At 49.1% G+C, this 18,949-nt stretch overlaps 1 protein-coding gene across 2 annotated transcripts in view; it reads left to right on the top strand.

Annotated features, from left to right (window-relative positions):
• The first annotated feature begins 3,845 nt into the window (after positions 1-3,845).
• Positions 3,846-18,949, top strand: part of PTPRN (protein tyrosine phosphatase receptor type N) — a 20,884-nt gene continuing 5,780 nt past the window's right edge. Inside the window, exons 1-17 of one of the 2 annotated variants that reach the window (XM_063088695.1) lie at positions 3,846-3,960; positions 5,381-5,431; positions 5,669-5,782; positions 11,240-11,336; positions 12,278-12,539; positions 12,624-12,978; positions 13,400-13,531; positions 14,187-14,221; positions 14,897-15,171; positions 15,372-15,458; positions 15,767-15,846; positions 16,035-16,099; positions 17,259-17,477; positions 17,940-18,140; positions 18,241-18,388; positions 18,554-18,627; positions 18,871-18,948. In XM_063088695.1, the coding sequence (XP_062944765.1) occupies positions 3,846-3,960; positions 5,381-5,431; positions 5,669-5,782; positions 11,240-11,336; positions 12,278-12,539; positions 12,624-12,978; positions 13,400-13,531; positions 14,187-14,221; positions 14,897-15,171; positions 15,372-15,458; positions 15,767-15,846; positions 16,035-16,099; positions 17,259-17,477; positions 17,940-18,140; positions 18,241-18,388; positions 18,554-18,627; positions 18,871-18,948 (2,388 nt within the window). The remainder of the gene's footprint in view (positions 3,961-5,380; positions 5,432-5,668; positions 5,783-11,239; positions 11,337-12,277; positions 12,540-12,623; positions 12,979-13,399; positions 13,532-14,186; positions 14,222-14,896; positions 15,172-15,371; positions 15,459-15,766; positions 15,847-16,034; positions 16,100-17,258; positions 17,478-17,939; positions 18,141-18,240; positions 18,389-18,553; positions 18,628-18,870; position 18,949) is intronic. The other variant, XM_063088704.1, reaches the window with a different exon arrangement.

Below are 18,949 nucleotides of genomic sequence, written 5' to 3'. Positions count from 1 at the left end.
TCTCCCAAGTGAGCCACAGGCCGGCCCTGAGTAGATACCCTAAGTTTGTCCCTAGGCTTCACTCTTCACCTGTCTTCATCCTATTTTCTGTCCCAGGAAGCTGACCTATATAAATTACTTTAATGAGCTCCCTCTTCCTCTAGATTCTGGTTAGGTTAGGACAATGGGAATACCCAAAAGGAGACCAGAGGGAAAAAAATAAAGGTAAAGATAGGGTATTTGTTTCACCAGGTCCCTCCCTGTAAGGTTGTTTGAAGCTGTCTGCTTCCCCAACACACATGTGCAATAGGAAACATGTAGAAGGTATACATATTCACACCATTCATGATAACGCAAGAGAAGTTATCAAAATTCATCAGTAGTTAGAGGTACATGCTCAGGTTATAAAACTGTAAAGAAAAGCACAGAAACATGGTCAACAATAGAATGGATAATGGTTACCTTTGGGAAGAGGTAATGACTGGGGGACACAATAAGACTTCTGGGGTGCGAAAATGTTCTATTTCTTGACCTGGATTACATGGGTGTTCACTTTGTGACCATTTATTTGAGCTGTTCATTTTTGCTTTGCACATTTATATTTCACAATTATAAAAGGAAATGAATGGGGTGAAGTGGTAAAGATGACAGGGGGAATTGTGGGAGGTGCAGAGAAGACTTATCTGAGAAGATCTTATCACATAGTTTTGATTTTTGGACAATGTCAATATGTAAATACTTTACGTTGTTCAAAAAATAAAATTATGCAAAGAATTAAAAGCAAACACTAACATTGAAAGCAAACTGGAGCAAAAAACCCTAATTACATATCAAATTGGTAAACATAACTACACAAACAAAAGAACTATTTTAAACGACTTTAGAACACAATATTTTGAAGGTATATATCTCTAGAATTAAATCCTTTTCTTTTTTTTTTGGCGACTGCCTGGTTTGGGGATTTGAACCCTTGTCCTTGGTATTATCAGCACCACACTCTACCAATTGTGCTAACAGACCAGCCCTCTAGGGGTTATATTCTAAGAACAAAATAAACTGCCAAAAATCCTAAACTTTATTCATTGTTTTGTTAATAGAGTAATATTTGTATTATTATTTGTGAATTATTGTATGTATAGTGTAAGATTAAACATACAAGTGATTATGTTAATGTCATTAGGAACCAAAATTTTCAGGGTAAGAATAAAGAGCTGCAAGTATAAAGTCAAGAGTTCAGTAAAAATCAGTTAAATTTTCATTGGAAATATCTCTGTGTGTGTGTGTGTGTGTGTGTGTGTGTGTGTGTGTGTGTGTGTGTGTGTGTGTATCCCAATATCCTAGCTCTGTGCACTGAAAGGGTCTAGAAGTAACATCACCTCAATAGCTATTCTCACCCTAAAACTCAGATTGTGGTCTCTTAAATCAGTCTTTACCAAAAGCTACTAAGTCTCTTTTAAGGAATGGCTACTTCCACATCTGGGCAGGGATCAAAAGAGGAACCTGGTACATCTTGGAGTGTCAGAAAGCTAGGGAGCTTTTAATGATTAATGGGATGTTTCTAAAGGATGCCAGAGAGCTTAAAGGAGCTTTCACTGCTTAATCTGAGACAATTTGAATATCAAAAAGAATAATTATCATAATTAATTGATACACACTGAATATACAAAAATCCGCACTTCCATAGATACTCAAAAAAGAAAAATCATAGAAAATATTTCTTAAAAACTTATTTGTCATTGTTAGAGGTAACTATTACACTACACCAACTCCTTACTCTACAAATGGGTAGTTAAAGAAAAAAAAAAAGAAATGTATGCTACCTTTCCCACTGGAATTGTATTTCAGGGTAACTAAGCCAGATGATGAGAGAAAGCCCTTCCCTACAAAACAATATCAGCTAGTAAAGCAAAAAGAATGATAGAATTAGAAAAATTACCATTTTGCAATCTCTAATGAAATAATTTAGTTGAGGATCATCAATGAACAGTAAAGCCATTAGGTAAAAAGTTGATGGAGAACTAGATATTATCACGGTGCCAAAGTATCATCCCACAAATTACATGCTGGTCACATTAGGAAAACATAACTTTACCTACAGAGATCTGGCTGTCTCTACCTTAAACCAATGATCAACTTTAGCATCACTAATAGTGAGACAGCCATGCACTTCCTGAAATGATGCAATCCGATGTATTGTCCTTTTTAAAATGTTTAATCTAATCCAATCAAGATTTCAGATATAACTTGTAGTCTACAGGAAATACAGGGAATATATAGATTATACACAAGGGCAATACAGGGAAATACATCATGAGAAAACAATCAGACAAACACAAAAGGTGGGGAGTTCTAAAGAAGAATTGACCTGGCCTCTTAACAAGACAATGTCAAAAATGGGGGTGAGGGATATGGTGTCTATGCTAATTTAAAGAAAATTTAAAGATATAACCAAATACAATGGTAGTCCTTGGCTGACTTCTATTTTGAGCAAAGCAGCTGAGAAGGGCATCTTCTGAAACAATTTGAGAAATTTGTATATGAATTGAACATTAAATGATAGTAGGGGATTATTGAAAATGTTATAAGTCATAATAGCATTTTGATTGTATGAGAGAATGTCTTTATTTCTTGAAGATGCATATTTAAATATTTGTAGGAGAAACATGACGTCTATCATTTATGTTTAAATACTAAAAAGAAGGAAATATGGCAAAAAAAAACTGCCAAGTCTAGATGATGAGTGTATGAATATCCATTATGCACTACAGTCCCCCCCCTTTTTTTTTTAATTTTACTGGAGAGCAAGAGAGTAAAGTGATCAGATTTTAACCTTAGAATTTTCCCCACTATTGGGTAAGAAGAGTGGAAGCAAAAGACCAGTTAGGTGATTACTGCAAAAGTCGTGATGAAAGAGCACAGTGGTTTAGATCAGGTGGTGAGGACAGAGAGAGGTGGACTGATGTGAGATATATTTTGCAGGTAAAAACCTTAAGATTGTTGATAGGCTCATGGTGGGAGAGGGCAAGAGAAGGGAGGGTCAAAGTTAATAACAAAAACTGATACTTATCAGGGCCGGCCCGTGGCTTACCTGGGAGAGCCTGGTGCTGAGGACACCAAGTCAAGGTTTAAGACCTCCTTACCAGTCATCTTTAAAAAAACAAACAAACAAACAAACAAAAAACTAATTCTTATCGAGTGTTTAGTAAGGGCAAATCCAGCCATTGTTCTAAGTGATCCACAGGATCTTGACTCACATAATCCTCACAACCCCCTTGTGAAGTGGGTACCACTATCACCTTTACAGAGCAGGAAACTTGGTTGCAGACAGGTTAAGCAACTTCCCCGAGGTTATACCGCTAGTAGGCGGCACTGTTAGAACTGGAATCCAGGGACGCACGCCTAACCATTCCTGCTCTTTAGGATGACACCAGTGCCATTAATGAGGATGCATAAGAGTACCTATTCTATTCACTTTTACACGCCTCACCTTAGGGTTTATACACCCCGACCCACGTATCTTTCCTGGCCCCCACCCAACTTGGGACTGGGAGATAGAGGAGAGGGGTGGGGCCCGGTGGGAATTCTAGAGAGTCGCTATTTGGTGGGGGAGGATTGGGTTGAGTAGGTCCCCCGCTAGGACAGGGCTCTTACGCCACGGGTGACGCAAATAAGCGTAAGAGCCGGGGGTGGAGATGCCGTCACCATTCGCCCGCGGTTGGCCGAGTTGCGGCGAGACGAGTGTGCAGACCCCGCCTCCGAGGTGGGAGGGAGAGGCAGGCCCCGCCTGGGCCCCTCTGGCAGGCTCCCGCCGGCGTCGCTGCGGCTCTGGCGGGGGAACGAACGCTCCGAGCCCGGAAGGAAGAAGGATGCGGCGCCCGCGGCGGCCTGGGGGCCCCGGGGGATCCGGGGGTCTTCGGCTGCTCCTCGGCCTCCTGCTGCTGAGCAGCCGCCCGGGGGGCTGCAGCGCCATTAGTGCCCACGGTCAGGAGGAAACTTGGGGGGGGGGAATATGGGGCCGGGCGCAGGGTTAGGGGGAAGTGTCACAAAGGTAGGAAGCTCAGGTAGGATATGTGGAAGACGTATGTGGGGTGGGGTCGGGTGGGGGAGGCATTATGAGATGAGGAAGATGGGGGCGTGTGGGAGGAAAGGGGCGTAGGTCTGGAGGTGGGGCTGGCAATACGGGAGCGGGACCCAAGAGAAGTGGCTTCAGGCGAAGACCGAGGGTTCGGGAGGAGGCCTGGGGTGCATGTGGGGAGAAGGACTTAGAGACAGGCTATGAGGCCGTGGGAGAAGCAAGTCTCACTGAGGCGCCAAGGCGGTGGTGACCGGCGCTAAAGAATGGGAGCGGGGGCGGGTGGAGCAGAGAGGGGGCGGAGAAGAAGGGGAGCTCGGGCGGTAGGAGCCGGAGACCGGCCGCAGGCATGGGGTCTCAGCTCCCAGTGGAGGGTTGGGCCGAGAGGAGCCAGGGTTTCTCTTTAAGCCTTGAGAGGCCGATTGCTGCGATCTGATCTATAAGAGAGGGAAAGCTGGGGGAGGAGGCAGAAGCGGATGAAGAGGGGAGGGTCCCCTCCTGGCCCCCTCCCCACAGCCAGGCACGGTGCTGACTCACATCTGTGTGGACAGAGACAGTCAGCGCTGACTCACGGACCGGGGGTGGAGGTGGGAGGATGGCGCGTGGGGGCAAGGGCGCAGCCTCGCCGTGTGGCGCCCTCTTTCCCCACCCGGGCTTGGAGGCCAATGCTGGGTACTTCCTGTGACGCTGTGGATTGGCAGGATGAAACGAGGGATCAGGTCTTGTGGAGGCCGCTCGACCTGTCACCCCTTCTCACCCGTAACTACCTCCAGGCGAGCCCTTGACGGGTCAGGCTCAGGGTTTCAGCACCGCGGACAGCACCAGGGAGGCCCATGGGCATGGGACAATGTGGGGAGAGCTGCCTTGAAGACACCCACCCTTACCCCTTTCCTCCACAGCGGGGAGGTGTGCTAGGGTTTCCACCTCTTCTGAGTTCCAGGCCATCGTAGTTAGGATGCTTTTGGAGATTTGGAAAGGAAAGTTCCTTTTTCCCCAGAATTTGGCCAAAACCTCCCCCACAGCAATTGTGTGAGAACACAAGCGTATAATCCTCCACCACCACTCCCTCCGTGTACCCGGAAGGCTTTTTCTCCCCATCACTGTTAAGCAAACTGAGGTTTTTAAGGATCCAGACTCACAGATCTTAAATTCCAAAGCCAGACCCCATGCTTCCTTCTTTTCAGAATTCCAAGCCTCTTCTCTACTCTCCTCCCCGTTTAAAGCCTTCTTTAGCTTGAACCCATCTGCTCCCCCCTCTCCCAGCCTGTCCATCCATCTGACCTTTCTGTGTGTGGGTGTCTGAGCCTCTGCTCACCTGTCCTTCTACAGGCTGTCTGTTTGACCACAGACTCTGCTCTCACCTCGAAGTCTGTATTCAGGGTGAGTGAGGCCCAGGCATAAGACTCACAAGATGGGGGTATACAATAAAAAACAAATGGGTGAAAAGGAGGCCCAGAAGGGAGGGGGGCTACTGGGCTTGGGGAAAAGTGGGACTGGCCTGGAGGAGCAGAGCTCTGAAGCCAGGAGAGGAAATGGAGAGAGTGCTGTCCACTTATAACCTGCATTTGGAAGGTCTCTTGTTCAAGCCCCCTACTGACACGATTTTTGTGCTCTTAGATGGCTTGTTTGGACAGTGCCAGGTGGGAGTGGGGCAGGCCCGGCCCCTTTTGCAAGTCACCTCCCCAGTTCTCCAACGCTTACAAGGTGTTCTCCGACAACTCATGTCCCAAGGTGAGGTCTGGTGCACTGGAGGAGAGAGACTGAAACTTGATTTGATATGGGTGGGAAATTGAGGGGCCACCTGACTCAAGGATTTCTCTTCATGGAACATTCCTATCACACCCACTTCTGGAGCCTCACTTTCCCAGATGTTGCTGGAGAAGAAGATAAGACGGGAGTGAGGGTGGAACCCTAGAGATGGGATATTCACATTTAGACTCTTTGAAAGAGCCCAGAGGAGGCTTCTAGAAGTCACTGTAAGAGGCCAGTATCCATCTCTTTAGGACCAGCCCCTCTTTCTGCTACTGTCTGAGTGCTTCAGAGCCATGAATCCTGAGGCCCTCAGCTAGAGAATGCCCCACTCATCCAATTCACTCATTCAATGAGTTTATCAAGTACTTATTATGTGGCAGGCATAGTTTTAGGTGTTTAGGAAGTATCGAGGAATAAAACAGATATCTACGCCTACTGGGGTTTACATTTGGGGGAGAAGAGGAGGGAATACACTAAATTAGAAAAGTATATAGTATGTTAGAAGGTGATAAGTGTCATGGAATACTACAGCAGGATAAAGGGATCAGAAACGGTGAGGTAGGAAGCTTCAGTATTAAATTGGGTGGTCAAGGTAGACCTACTGAGACTGTGAAATTAGAACAGACTTTCAGGAGGTGGGGGAGTTTGCCAAAGGGTTATCAGGGGAAGAATGTTTTACGCAGACCCAACAGCTAGGATAAAAGCCTTAAGGCAGGAGCACAAGTATGAGGAAAGCCATGGAAGCCAGGTGACTGTAGAGGAGTGATGGAGAGGAAGAGCAGAAGATGCAGTCAGGTAGGTAGTGAAGGAAGAGATGGAGATCATTGTAGGGCCTTATGGGAGACTGTATGGACACTGGCCTTACTCTGAGTAAGAGAGGAAACCATTACAAGGTTCTGAGTATAGGGGTGCATGATCTAACCTCTACTTTAAAAGCATAACTCTAGCTGCTGTGTTGAGAATAGAATGTAGGGAGTCGAGGGTTGAAGCAGGGTGTATTAGCCTGTTTTGTGTTGCTATAATACCTGAGACTGGGTGATTTACAAAGAAAATGAAATTTATTGCTTACAGTTTCTGAGGCTGGGAAGTCCAAAGTCCATCTGGTGATGGCAACAGTGAACAGAAGTCTCATATTGCAAGATGGTAGAAGCAGAGAGAACAGAGAGAGCAAGAGAGACACTCTCTCCTTTTAAAGCCCTCAGAACCATGCCCCTGACCACCATTTTTAATCCATTCACTATGGCATGGTCCTACAATCTAATCACCTCTTCAAGGCTCCACCTTTCAATTACCATAATAGGATTTCCCACCCTCTTAATAGTCACAGTGGAGGCTAAGTTTCTAATACATAGAACTGGGGGGGACACAGTTCAAGCTCCAGTGAGTTTTGGGAGGACATAATTCAATCTACTACCTTCTGCCCCTGCCCCCCCCAAACCCATGTCCTTTTCACATGTAAATACATTCATTTCATCCCTAAAGTCTTGTTTCAACTCAAAAGTCCAAAGTTCAAAGTCCCATTTGTGAAATCAGTGTTATCTACTTCCAAGATAAAATGGTGGGACAATCATAGGGTACATATTCCCATTCCAAAAGGGAGAAATAGGCCAAAAGAAAGGGGTAACAAGCCCCAAACAAGTCCGAAACCCAGCAGGGCAGACTTTAAATCTCAAAGTTGGCAAATCATGTACCTTGACTCCATGTTCGACCTCCTCTGGACACTGGTGTGGGGGTTGGGTCCCCAAGTCCTTGGGCAGTTCGGCTCTCAGGCCACACTTTACCTCTCCCAGGCTGGTGTTCCACTCTGGTAGCTCCACAGGTCTGGGGTCACCATAGCAGTCCTGCTCTCATGGCTTCACTAGGCACGGCACTGATGGGGTTTCTCTACTGCAACTCTGACCCCACATTTCTGCTCAGCATTGCTCTGGTGAAGGCTGTCTGCGGTGACTCCGCCCCCGCAACAGATCTCTTCCTGGGCCCCCAGACTTTTCCATACATCCTTTGAAATCAGGGCAAAGGCTCCCAAGCCTCCACTGTTCTGGCCTTCTGTGAGCCTGAAGTCTTAACACCACATGGATGCTGCCAAGTCTTCTGGCTTGTATCTTCCAAAGTGGTGGGCCCAGCCACACCTCGGACCAATTTAGCCATGGCTGGAGCAGCCAAAGCAGCTGGGGTGCTAGTGTGGGAAGCAGCTTCCCAAGGTGGTCCTGAGAAGTGAGTCTGTGGAGGGTGCCTCAGGCCTGTTCCCCAAGACCATTCTGCCTCTATACGTCTTTGGGCCTGAGATGGAAGGATTGGCCCCAGAGGCTTCTCCAGTGCCTTCAGGGCCCTTTTCCCTCTTCTCTTGATAATCCCTTTTCTTTGCACTAATCTTTTTAGCTAATAGTCGCTGGGTTGCACCTTTGCATGCTCTCTGCTTCTCTACCACATGGCCAGACTGCAAATTTTCTTTTTTCTTTTCTCTTTTAAAAAAAAAAATGCGTGGTAAGGGGATCTTAACCCTTGACTTGGTGTTATCAGCACCACACTCTCCCAAGTGAGCCACGGGCTGGCCCTAGGCTGCAAATTTTCTAAATTTTTACGCTCTGCTTCCCTTTTAAATTCTGGCTTTATGTCGTGCCTTTGCTGCCATAACTCAGCATAGGCTATTGCAAGTAGCCATGTGGCTTCCTTAATGCTTTGCTGCTTAGAAATTTCTTCTGCCAGATACTCTGATTCACAACTCCTAAGTTCCAACTTCCACAAAGTCCTAGAGCATGGACACAATGCAGCTGAGTTCCTTACCAATTCATAGCATGGTTGATCTTTGCCCCAGTTTCCAAAAAACTCCTTATTTCTATCTGAGACTTCCTTAGAATGGCCTTTACAGTCCATATGTCTATCAGCATTCTGCTCACCACCATTTAACCAATCTCTAAAACTTTCTCTGGCCTTCTTGTCTTCTAAATTCTCACTACCATCTAGGATTTTTCTAGCCTATTCCTCCAAATTCCTCCAGCCTCTCCTCAACACCCAGTTCCAAAGCCGCTTTCACATTTTCAAGTATTTGTTGTTAGCAACACCCCACTCCTTGGTATCAATTTTCTGTATTAGTCCGTATTGTGTTGCTATAACAGAATACCTGAGACTGGGTGATTTATAAAGAAAATGAAAATTATGGCTTACAGTTTCTGAGGCTGGGAAGTCCAAAGTCCATCTGGTGGTGGCAACCATGAACCAGAGGTCTCACATTGCAAGATGGTGGAAGCAGAGAGAACAGAGCGAGCAAGAGAGACACTCTCTCCTTTTAAAGCCCTCAGAACCACGCCCTGACCATCATTTTTAATCCATTCACTACTGCATGGTCCTATAATCCAATCACCTCTTCAAGGCTCCACCTTTCATTTACCATAATAGGATTTCCCACCCTCTTAATAGTCACAGTGGGGGCTAAGTTTCTAACACATAGAACTTGGGGGGACACATTTCAAGCTCCAGGGAGTTTTGGGGGAACATAATTCAATCCACTACACAGGGAAACTATTAGAAGCTAATAACAATAACCCAGGTAAGTGATGAGTGTAGATTGGACCAGGCTGGTTGCAGGAAAGTAGCAAAGAGTGATGGAATTCTGCATATAATTTTAAGGTAGTCAGCATGATTTCATGAAATATTGGATATAGCTGTAAAGAGAGTCAAGGATGACTTTTACCCAGGTTTTACTGCCTGAACATCTGGATCCATAGAGATGTCATTAACTATGGTGGGGAAAATTGCAGAAGGATAAACTTGAAGGGGGTGTTCAGTTTTAAATACATTGAGTTTAAGATGTCTGTTCAAGTACAGCGAAAAGTTAAGTATATGAGATTGGATTTTTAGAGAGAAAGCAGTCTGGAATTGAGAGAAATTTGAAATTCTTTGGCATATAGATGGTAATTAAACCCATGAGGTCAATGAGATAACCAGTGGACTACATGTATATGAAGAAGAGGACCAAGAATCAAGCCCTAGAGAATTCTAATATCAAGAGAACTAGGAGAAGAGAGAGAAACCAACAAAAGACTGAGAAAAGGAAGCCAGTGAGGTAGCAGAAAATGCAAGTGTTCAGTGTTCTAGAAGCCAAGTGAAAATGTATCAAGGAGGAGGACGTGATCAATCAACAGTGTCAAATGATGATGCTGGATTAAGTAAAATGAAATCTGAGAAGTGACCACTGGATTTAGACAAGGAGAAGTCACTGGTGACCTCGATGACAGCAGCATTGGTAGGATAGTTGGGGAAAAAATCCTGAATAGAGTGGATTAAGAGGAAATGGAAGGAAAGGAATTGGATACAGCCAGTATAGGTAACTCTTTCAAGAAGTCTTGCTGCAAAGAAAAGCAAAGAAAGGGGGTAATAATAGCTGGAGGGGAATATGGGGTCAAGTAGTATTTTTTTAAGATGAAAGAAATTGCATCATGTTTTTATGCTGATGGGAATTATTCAGTGGAGAACAGGGAAAGTGATGATGTAGGAAATAAGGGAGAACTGCAGGGAGAATGTACTTGAGTAGAAGAGAGGGGATGACATCTAGTGCTGAAGTGGAGGAAATATGGCTTTAAATAGGAACACAGATAACTTATCTGATGTTTATGGGCAAGAAGGCAGGTATGGATGTTGGTAGATTTCAGAATATGAGCAGCACAGATTATAATTCCAGAAGCAGGGAAGAAAAAATGGGGGTGGAGAGTGGGAGATGATTCCATTAGAATAGGTAACCGACCTTTCCTGAGAGCAGTTTCATGAGGGGAAAGGGTCAAACGGGGCATCTGCCTCAGTATAAAATGATGATGATAATGATGATGGTGATAATGCTGACAATGACAACAACAACGGTGAGAACGCTATAGGTGTTTAAAACATGTGTACAGTGCTTTAGTGTTTTCTAAGCACTTTCACAGTTGATCTTCACAACAGCCCCATGAAATATGTATTATCCCACTTTACAAATAAAAAACCCTGAGGTTCAGGATCAACAAAAAGAATAATAATAATAATAGTAATAATAATTATGATAATAATAGCATTTGTTGAAAGTTCATTAAGTGACAATAACTATTCTAACCATTTGATATGTGTTATTTTAATTATCACAACAATCTTAGGAGGTATAAATCCCTATTTTACAGATGAGAGATTGAGGCATGGAGAGATGTAGTAACTTGCCCAAGGTCACACAATTGGTCAGTGTCAGAGGCAGGATTCAAACCCAGGCAGACTAACTCCAAAAGCTGTACCTGAGAGTGAGAGGCGGACAACTCGGATCACCCACCAGGTCTCCGGACCTCCTACACTGCCCTTCTGCTGTGACAAACCCAATGCACTGCAGGATAGGGGGTGCACTTCTGATCTCCATGGCTCCTGTTACTGGGCCCGTCAACTCTTGAGCCAAACTCACCCTATCCTTCCCCCTGACAGGATTGTCCTGGCACGATGACCTCACCCAGTATGTGATCTCCCAGGAGATGGAGCGCATCCCCAGGCTCCGCCCCCCAGATCCCCGTCCAAGGGACAGGTAGGCAGCCTTTCTCGACATGGTGAGGCTGGTGTGTCTGTGGTCTTCCTGATGGATGGAAGGAAGGGAGAAAGAAGTGGGCACCAAGGTCAGCAGGCTGGGGCACAGGTTAAAGAGATTCAGGAATGGTTGCTCTCAGACATGCTCACACAGCTAGCAGGAGCTGAGCTCATCCTTGGGGTTGGAGAAAAATAGGGGCATTTGAAAAATGTTTTGAAAAATGTTGACACTGGATATTTTAAAAGAAGCATCAAAGTAGTCATCAGAGACAAATTAGAATTTTGTTGGACTGAAGTTGCTTCATGTTCAGTTTTATTACTACGTGGAATTACATATGGCAGGATGTACCATCATTTTTTTGTGGTTAGGGCCTCTCAATGCACATTCAGACCCTGCAAAGCAGAGGTAAGTAAGTGAGCTCCATGGAGCTCAGATGGTGACACTGGGATGAAGAAGACTTAGTGGCTGGGGTGGGGGTGGGAGACAGTCCTGTATGTTTGAACATGCATTTGGAGAGCCAGATGTGGGGACATGGCACACTAGGGCAGCTGGGCAAGCTGCAGCCATTATCCATCTGGAGAGCTTCCCAGCTGCCTTCCCCTGCTCCTGTCCTCCCCTTCTCCATCCTCAGCCTTGTGCTTCTCTAGTCTCTGCAACTGTGTCTCAAAGGTCCAGGCATCCTCACCAGGGAGGCAGATACCTCTGCCCCAGGCTTGGCCCTCTGGCCCATCCCCATGCCCACCTAACCCATCTCTCCTCTCCTAAGGCTACTTTATTTCTTAAGAGGTCAGGCCTCCTCTAAATTGCTGAGTGTGTATGACCACTATCTCTGCCTTGTAGGTTCCTAAGCCCATGCCCCAAACAGCCAAAACACACACACACACACACACACACACACACACACACACACACACACACACGCATTTCGCTTTCCTCCCCAGATCTGGCTTGCTGCCCAGGAGACCAAGTCCCACTGGGGAGCTGCTTTTACAGGGCATCCCCACTGGTTCCACCCCTGCTGCCCAGCACCGGCTTCCTCGACCTCCAGTAGGTGGGGGTGGAGCTGGGGCAGGCTCCCCCCTGTCCTCTCTGCAAGCTGAGCTGCTGCCCTCTCTCTTGGAGCATCTGCTACTGCCCCCACAGCCTCCCCACCCTGCCCTGAGTTATGAACCTGCCTTACTGCAGCCCTACCTGTTCCACCAGGTGAGCCCTCGACTCTGGCCCCACCCCAACCCCAATCCCCCAGCCCTGACTTCTGCTCTTACCCAGATCTCTGGTTTCCCACAGTTTGGCTCTCGTGATGGCTCCCAGGGCTCAGAGAGCTCCCCAGGGATGGTCAGCGTTGTCCCCCTGACCAAGGTTGAAGCCCCTGCCCTCTTCAGCAGAACTGCCTCCAAGGGCATGTTTGGGGCCCATCCTAGCCACCCCTATGGGAACCTTCCAGGGCCTTCACCTGCTCAGCTTTTCCAGGACTCAGAGCTGCTTTACCTAGCCCAGGAGTTGCCAATGCTCAGCAGGGCCAGGGCTCCACGGCTGCCCGAGCAAGGGGACAGCAGCAGAGCAGAGGACTCTTCAGAGGGCTATGAGGAGGAAGGACAAGGGGGTCGCAGGGAGAAGCCTGCTTCCCCAGCAGTGCAACCAGGTAACAGTCTTCAGTATCCGCCTCCCTGCCTGTGGAGGCTCCTTTGGGGAAACTATTGGGGCTTCTTCCTGACTATTCATGCATTTGTTACCTTGTCCTTAAAGTCACTCATGTCTACTGACAAGCTGATCTATGCCAGGCACTAGGTAGGCAGTGGGGACACAGTGGGGAGCAGAGCTGACATGACTATTCTGCAGATGGAGAGTCAGGATGTCCTTGATGGACCTGAAATTTGATGTTGGCCCCAGGAAGGTCTTTCCCCCAAAGTGTGGACAGGGGCTGGGAAGGGGAGGGCATCAGTGTCCTCGGGTTTAGGAAGAAGCACTTAAATGTGTAGTCCCCTCCCTCCCCACCCCACCCATCTGCACCCCACAAGTTCACCCTGCCATCAGCCCTAAGCTCTGTGTCTGGCTCTCAGCAGACGTGACTCTGCAGAAAGTGGCTGCTGTGCTGGCTGGTTATGGGGTGGAGCTGCGGCAGCTGACCCCTGAGCAGCTCTCCACCCTCTTGACCCTGCTACAGCCACTGCCCAAGGGAGCAGGAAGAAATCTGGGTGAGTGTCCACGCAGAGAGACCAGCAACTCCCAGCTCCATGGAGGCTGCTTGCCCCACCTCTCAAGGCCACCCTGAGCAGCTGGGAGGGGAAGAGTCAGAGTCAAGGGAAGAGAGTTCTTTTGAGACACAGGGTCATTGTCAGCAAAGAGCAAGGAGCAAGGGTGGTGAGCTGAGGAATTAGACTGGGGAAAGACCAGAGATGAAAGTAATGGAAAGAGAAGCCAACAGAAGGTGTGAGCAGGGATGAGGAGGCATCGAGAAGGGTGGGTGGATGATAATGATGACCTAAGGAGGGAATTGGCCAGGGCTGGGAGAAGCCAATAAGTGATGGAGGGAGGGAGGACTGAACAAAGAATAGCATTGAGAGGTGTGGCCAGTGACAGAGCAAGGAGTTGATAAAACAATGAATTATAGGGCCGGCCTGTGGCTCACTTGGGAGAGTGCGGTGCCGATAACAATGAATTATAAGGAGGAAGCCAAGAGAAATGAGGCCATGCTTAGGATGAGACCAGTGACAGGGTTGTGATCACTGACAGAAGAAAGGCCAAAGCAGGTGTTCCAGGCTTAGGGTCTCTGGCCCTTTCTCCCACCTGTTTTGTGTGGACCTTGGCCTTGGCCCTTTTCCCAGACTCTTGGTTTTCCTGTCTCTACAGGAGGAGCTGTAAATGTTGGAGCTGATATCAAGAAAGTGAGTTCCCAGCACCCCCTGACCCACACATGCCCAATGTCAGCACACACCCCCTTGCCGAAACCTAAATCTTGGATTCAGAACCCAGAATCTGTATTCCCCAATCCCTAATTCTAAAGAAACTAAGGCCCAGAGACAACAAATCATAGCCTAAGTTGATGGCAGAGCTGGGACTGGAAGCCAGAATTCTTGATTCACTGCTCTTTTCACTGCAGCCATTTTAGTCCATGCTCTGAGGAGTCCTAGGGCAAGAGGGAAGTTGCCAGCAGGCAGGCTCTCACCCCCTGTAGCCGGAGGAGCTCTGCTTCTGTTTCACATGTCGAACTTCTAAGACTTTTGTGGCTAAACAAAAATTTAAATACCATTGCCTGTTTGTTCATCTTCAACCCACACCCCAGCTTCTCTTGCTCCAGAGGTTCTTCCCATTCCAGCCCCATCCTCTGGATTATCACAGACCATATTCCACTCATTCAATCCTTCATTCTTTCATTGATCCTCTTGGCTCACATTTTCTGGGTGCCCTCTCTGTGCCAAGCACCGCATTAGGCCCTGGAAGGAGAAAGCTAAACAAGTCCAACGCACCACTGCAAAGAGCTCAGAGTCCAGGGTGAGGATCTCCTTCCTCCAGCCCCTCCACTGTCCAGAGGCCACACCTCCATCCTCTCTTCTAAACAGACAATGGAGGAGCAAGTGCAGGGCGGAGACACAGCAGAGCCTCCACCCCCCACACCCTCCCTGCCTGAACACCCCACTGCCAGCCCCGCCTCCAGTAAAGTCCAGCAGGTGCTGAGCCCTGGCTCCTCTGAGCTCCCCAAAGCTGCCAGCCCCCCTGCCACGACTGTCCTGCTGGAGAAGAAAAGTCCACTGGCCCAGAGCCAGCCCACAGTGGCAGGACAGCTCTCAGTTCAGCCATCAGCAGAAGAGTATGGCTATATCATCACTGACCAGAAGTAAGGGCTCCAGCCTGGGGAAGCCTTCCAGTCACCTGGGGGTTGGGCGGGCCTGCCTTGCAGAAAGCAGAGAGCAGAAATCGGGGTGTGAAGGAGACAGGGAGGTGGTGGGCTGCTCTGTACCCCTGGAAGTGGCCTGTTTCAAGGAAGTGACTAAGAGCATTCCCACTTTCCTTCCTCCACCTGTCCCCCATCCCCAGGCCCCTGAGCCTGGCTGCAGGAGTGAAGCTGCTGGAGATCCTGGCTGAACATGTGCACATGTCCTCAGGCAGTTTCATCAACATCAGGTGGGGCTGGTATCTTGCTGGGGTGGTGGCAGGGATCCAGAAGGCAGCTTAAGCAATGAGGGGGCTGGACAGGCTCCAGGAGAAAGGGGAAACAAGTTCTGGGGTCAGAGATGTTCCCAGCTGTGTTGAAGGTACAGCCACACCTAGCCCTGCTGCTGGTCCCATCCAGTATCCTCCTGGCTTCAGATGCCACTGTAGGGCATCCCTGATCTGCTCCAGCCCAGTCCTCTGATGGGGAGAGGGCCAGAGCTGGCCTCTCTTTTAGAATCTGGGGTGGGTGGGGCAGTAACATTGCTCCTGTTTGACAGTGTGGTGGGACCAGCCCTCACCTTCCGCATCCGGCACAATGAGCAGAACCTCTCTTTGGGTGATGTGACCCAGCAAGCTGGTAAATCCTGCCCCAACCCCAACCCCAGGGTTGGCTCCAGCCCCAGCCCAGGATATATTCAGGCCTGTGGTGGATGCCCCCTTGAAATATTCCCAAACCCATCAGCCCTGGCAGCCACCTGGCATAGCATGACATGGGATGGAGACCACATGGGGCTGGATAGAGCCTGACTTGCATCCTCCCTGCAGGTCTGGTGAAGTCCGAACTGGAAGCACAGACAGGGCTCCAGATCTTGCAGACAGGAGTGGGACAGGTATGCACTAACCGGAAAATCGGTCAAAACCCAGAGGGCCCAATGTTGCCCACAAGAGATGGAGGCAAACTTGACGGAAAACTGGAACGAAATTCTATTTGAAACCTCATATTCGAATATAAAACCTCATATTTGGGGCCGGCCCGTGGCTCACTCGGGAGAGTGCGGTGCTGATAACACCAAGGCCCCGGGTTCGGATCCCATATACGGATGGCCGGTTCGCTCACTGGCTGAGTGTGGTGCTGACAACACCAAGTCAAGGGTTAAGATCCCCTTACCAGTCATCTTTAAAAAAAAAAAAAAAAAAAAAAAACCTCATATTTGGGGCTGGCCAGTTAGCTCGGCTGGCTAGATCATGGTACCGATAACACCACGGTCGAGGGTTTGGATCCCCGTATCAGCCAACTGCCAAAAAAACCCCAAAACAAACAGGCAAACAAAACCCCTCCTTTGTCTTGCTGCCCGCCTTCAACGAAACAGCCCCTCCCCATGCAGTTCTCTTTCCGACCACCAGATGGCCCCGGTGGCTCCTCCTCCCTGCAGCGCCAGCCTTCTGTAAGAAGCAGCTGAGATTCTCTTAGCCTTGTGGAGCGGTCTCTAAATCCCAAGAAAAACCTTACACAGAAAGGACATTGTACTCAAAATATGTTTCTATTCTGCACCCAACACTGATTCAATTCCTTGGGTTTTCTCTCCACTTCTCTGTATCCATTTTTAAATGCAAACACTCCTGATGAGGGCCGGCCCGTGGCTCACTTGGGAGAGTGTGGTACTGATAACACCAAGGCCACGGGTTCGGATCCCTATATAGGGGATGGCCGGTTAGCTCAATTGGGAGAGCGTGGTGTTGACAACAGCAAGTTAAGGGTTAAGATCTCCTTACCGGCCATCTTTATAAAAAAACAAAACCAAAAACAAATAAAACACTCCTGATGGGGGTCACCCACTAAATCTCTGGCTCTGTAGCGTGGTGGAGTTGGTCTGGAAGATATTGAGAAGGAGGGTCTGAGCCCTTCTGCCTGTACTGCCATACCCTTACCCTCTCAGATTTGCCTTGGGAGATGCCCTAGCGGGGAGCATGCCATGGGACCGGGGAGAGGAGCCGCTCCTAAGTCTCCCCCTGCCACTGCTCCCCTTGATTCTAACCTTGTTCCCACAGAGGGAGGAGGCAGCTGCAGTCCTTCCCCGACCAGCCCACAGCACCTCTCCCATGCGCTCAGTGCTGCTTACTCTGGTGGCCCTGGCGGGTGTGGCTGGGCTACTGGTAGCTCTGGCAGTGGCTCTGTGTGTGCGGCAGCATGTGCGGCAGCGGGACAAGGAGCGCCTGGCAGCCCTGGGGCCCGAGGGGGCCCACGGTGACACTACGTTTGAGTACCAGGTGTGCAGCCTCAGAAACTTGTTGAGGAGAAGAAATGCAAGGGGCTTGGGAGTCTGGGTCTTGCATGGAGTGAGGGTGGAAATTGAATAGTGAGTGAGCCCCTTGGGAATGGAGGTCCCTGGGAATGTCCAGGCAGAGGGTGGAGAAGCCCTCACTAGGGGTGCTGGGTGGAATTTTTGAATGGATGGGAATTGGGAGCAGATGGTTCCCTAGGATCTTTCCAATGCTATGATTCTGGGGTCCTGGGATTCCACTCTGTGACATATGGGGTTGTCATAAGCACCACCCAAGCAGAGCAATCCTGAAAAGGATGAGGGCCACGACAGAAGATGCTACCCCAGAGGAAATGGGTTTCATTTAAAATCAATGGAGGATGAGCCTAGAGGCCCCAAAACTTGAACCCAGGGCCCTGTTGAAAGGCTTCAGGGGACCCTCAGACCCAGCCTGATCCTTCCTCTGCAGGACCTGTGCCGCCAGCATATGGCCACAAAGTCCCTGTTCAACCGAGCAGAGGGTCCACCAGAGCCTTCGCGGGTGAGCAGTGTGTCCTCCCAGTTCAGTGACGCAGCCCAGGCCAGCCCCAGCTCCCACAGCAGCACGCCGTCCTGGTGCGAGGAGCCTGCCCAAGCCAACATGGACATCTCCACGGGACACATGATTCTGGTCAGGACAAGGCCTGGGCCCAGAGGGTGAGGGGACAGACAGGAGGGTGGGAGAGGCAGGACTGGCAGTATGGCCAGAGCCAGCTGTGGTGGCCCTGCAGGCATACATGGAGGACCACCTGCGGAACCGGGACCGCCTGGCCAAGGAGTGGCAGGCCCTGTGTGCCTACCAAGCAGAGCCAAACACCTGTGCCACTGCACAGGGGGAGGGCAACATCAAGAAGAACCGCCATCCTGACTTCCTGCCCTGTGAGTAAGCCCTGCTGGCCGACCTGGCCCGGCACACTCTCTGCTGGGAGCTCTGGGGGAAGGCTTGGGGGAAGTGGCTGGGTTCCTGGCACAGGCCAAGTGGCAGAGGTGCTCGGACTCCAATGACTGGAGGGCCATCTGTGGTGGGATATGGGGTCTGTACAGATGACCATGCCCGCATCAAGCTGAAGGTGGAGAGCAGCCCTTCTCGGAGTGATTACATCAATGCCAGCCCAATCGTGAGTGGCCATGACTTCAGCCCCCACCTCTGCCCAGCTTTATCTTGTCCCTATACACTCCATTCCCCTGTGCTCACCTCCCACCCCACCCAAGGTCCTGGAGTTGTGGGGTCTAGTATCCCAGCATGGACATGGGGGTGGGTGGTGCTCAGCTCTCCCCAGACCCTGGCCCACTCTCTTTGACCAAGCCTCTCCACAGTGGCATTTCCCATTCTGACTCATGATGTATCTTCTCTGCCCCAGGTTGAGCACGACCCTCGGATGCCAGCCTACATAGCTACACAGGGACCGCTGTCCCATACCATCGCAGACTTCTGGCAGG

Source organism: Cynocephalus volans, chromosome 1 (assembly GCF_027409185.1).
Source record: "Cynocephalus volans isolate mCynVol1 chromosome 1, mCynVol1.pri, whole genome shotgun sequence".
In the NCBI taxonomy this organism is placed as follows: Eukaryota; Metazoa; Chordata; class Mammalia; order Dermoptera; family Cynocephalidae; genus Cynocephalus; species Cynocephalus volans.
The sequence above is the reverse complement of the archived record's forward strand: the minus strand, read 5'-3'. Positions and strand labels throughout refer to the sequence as shown.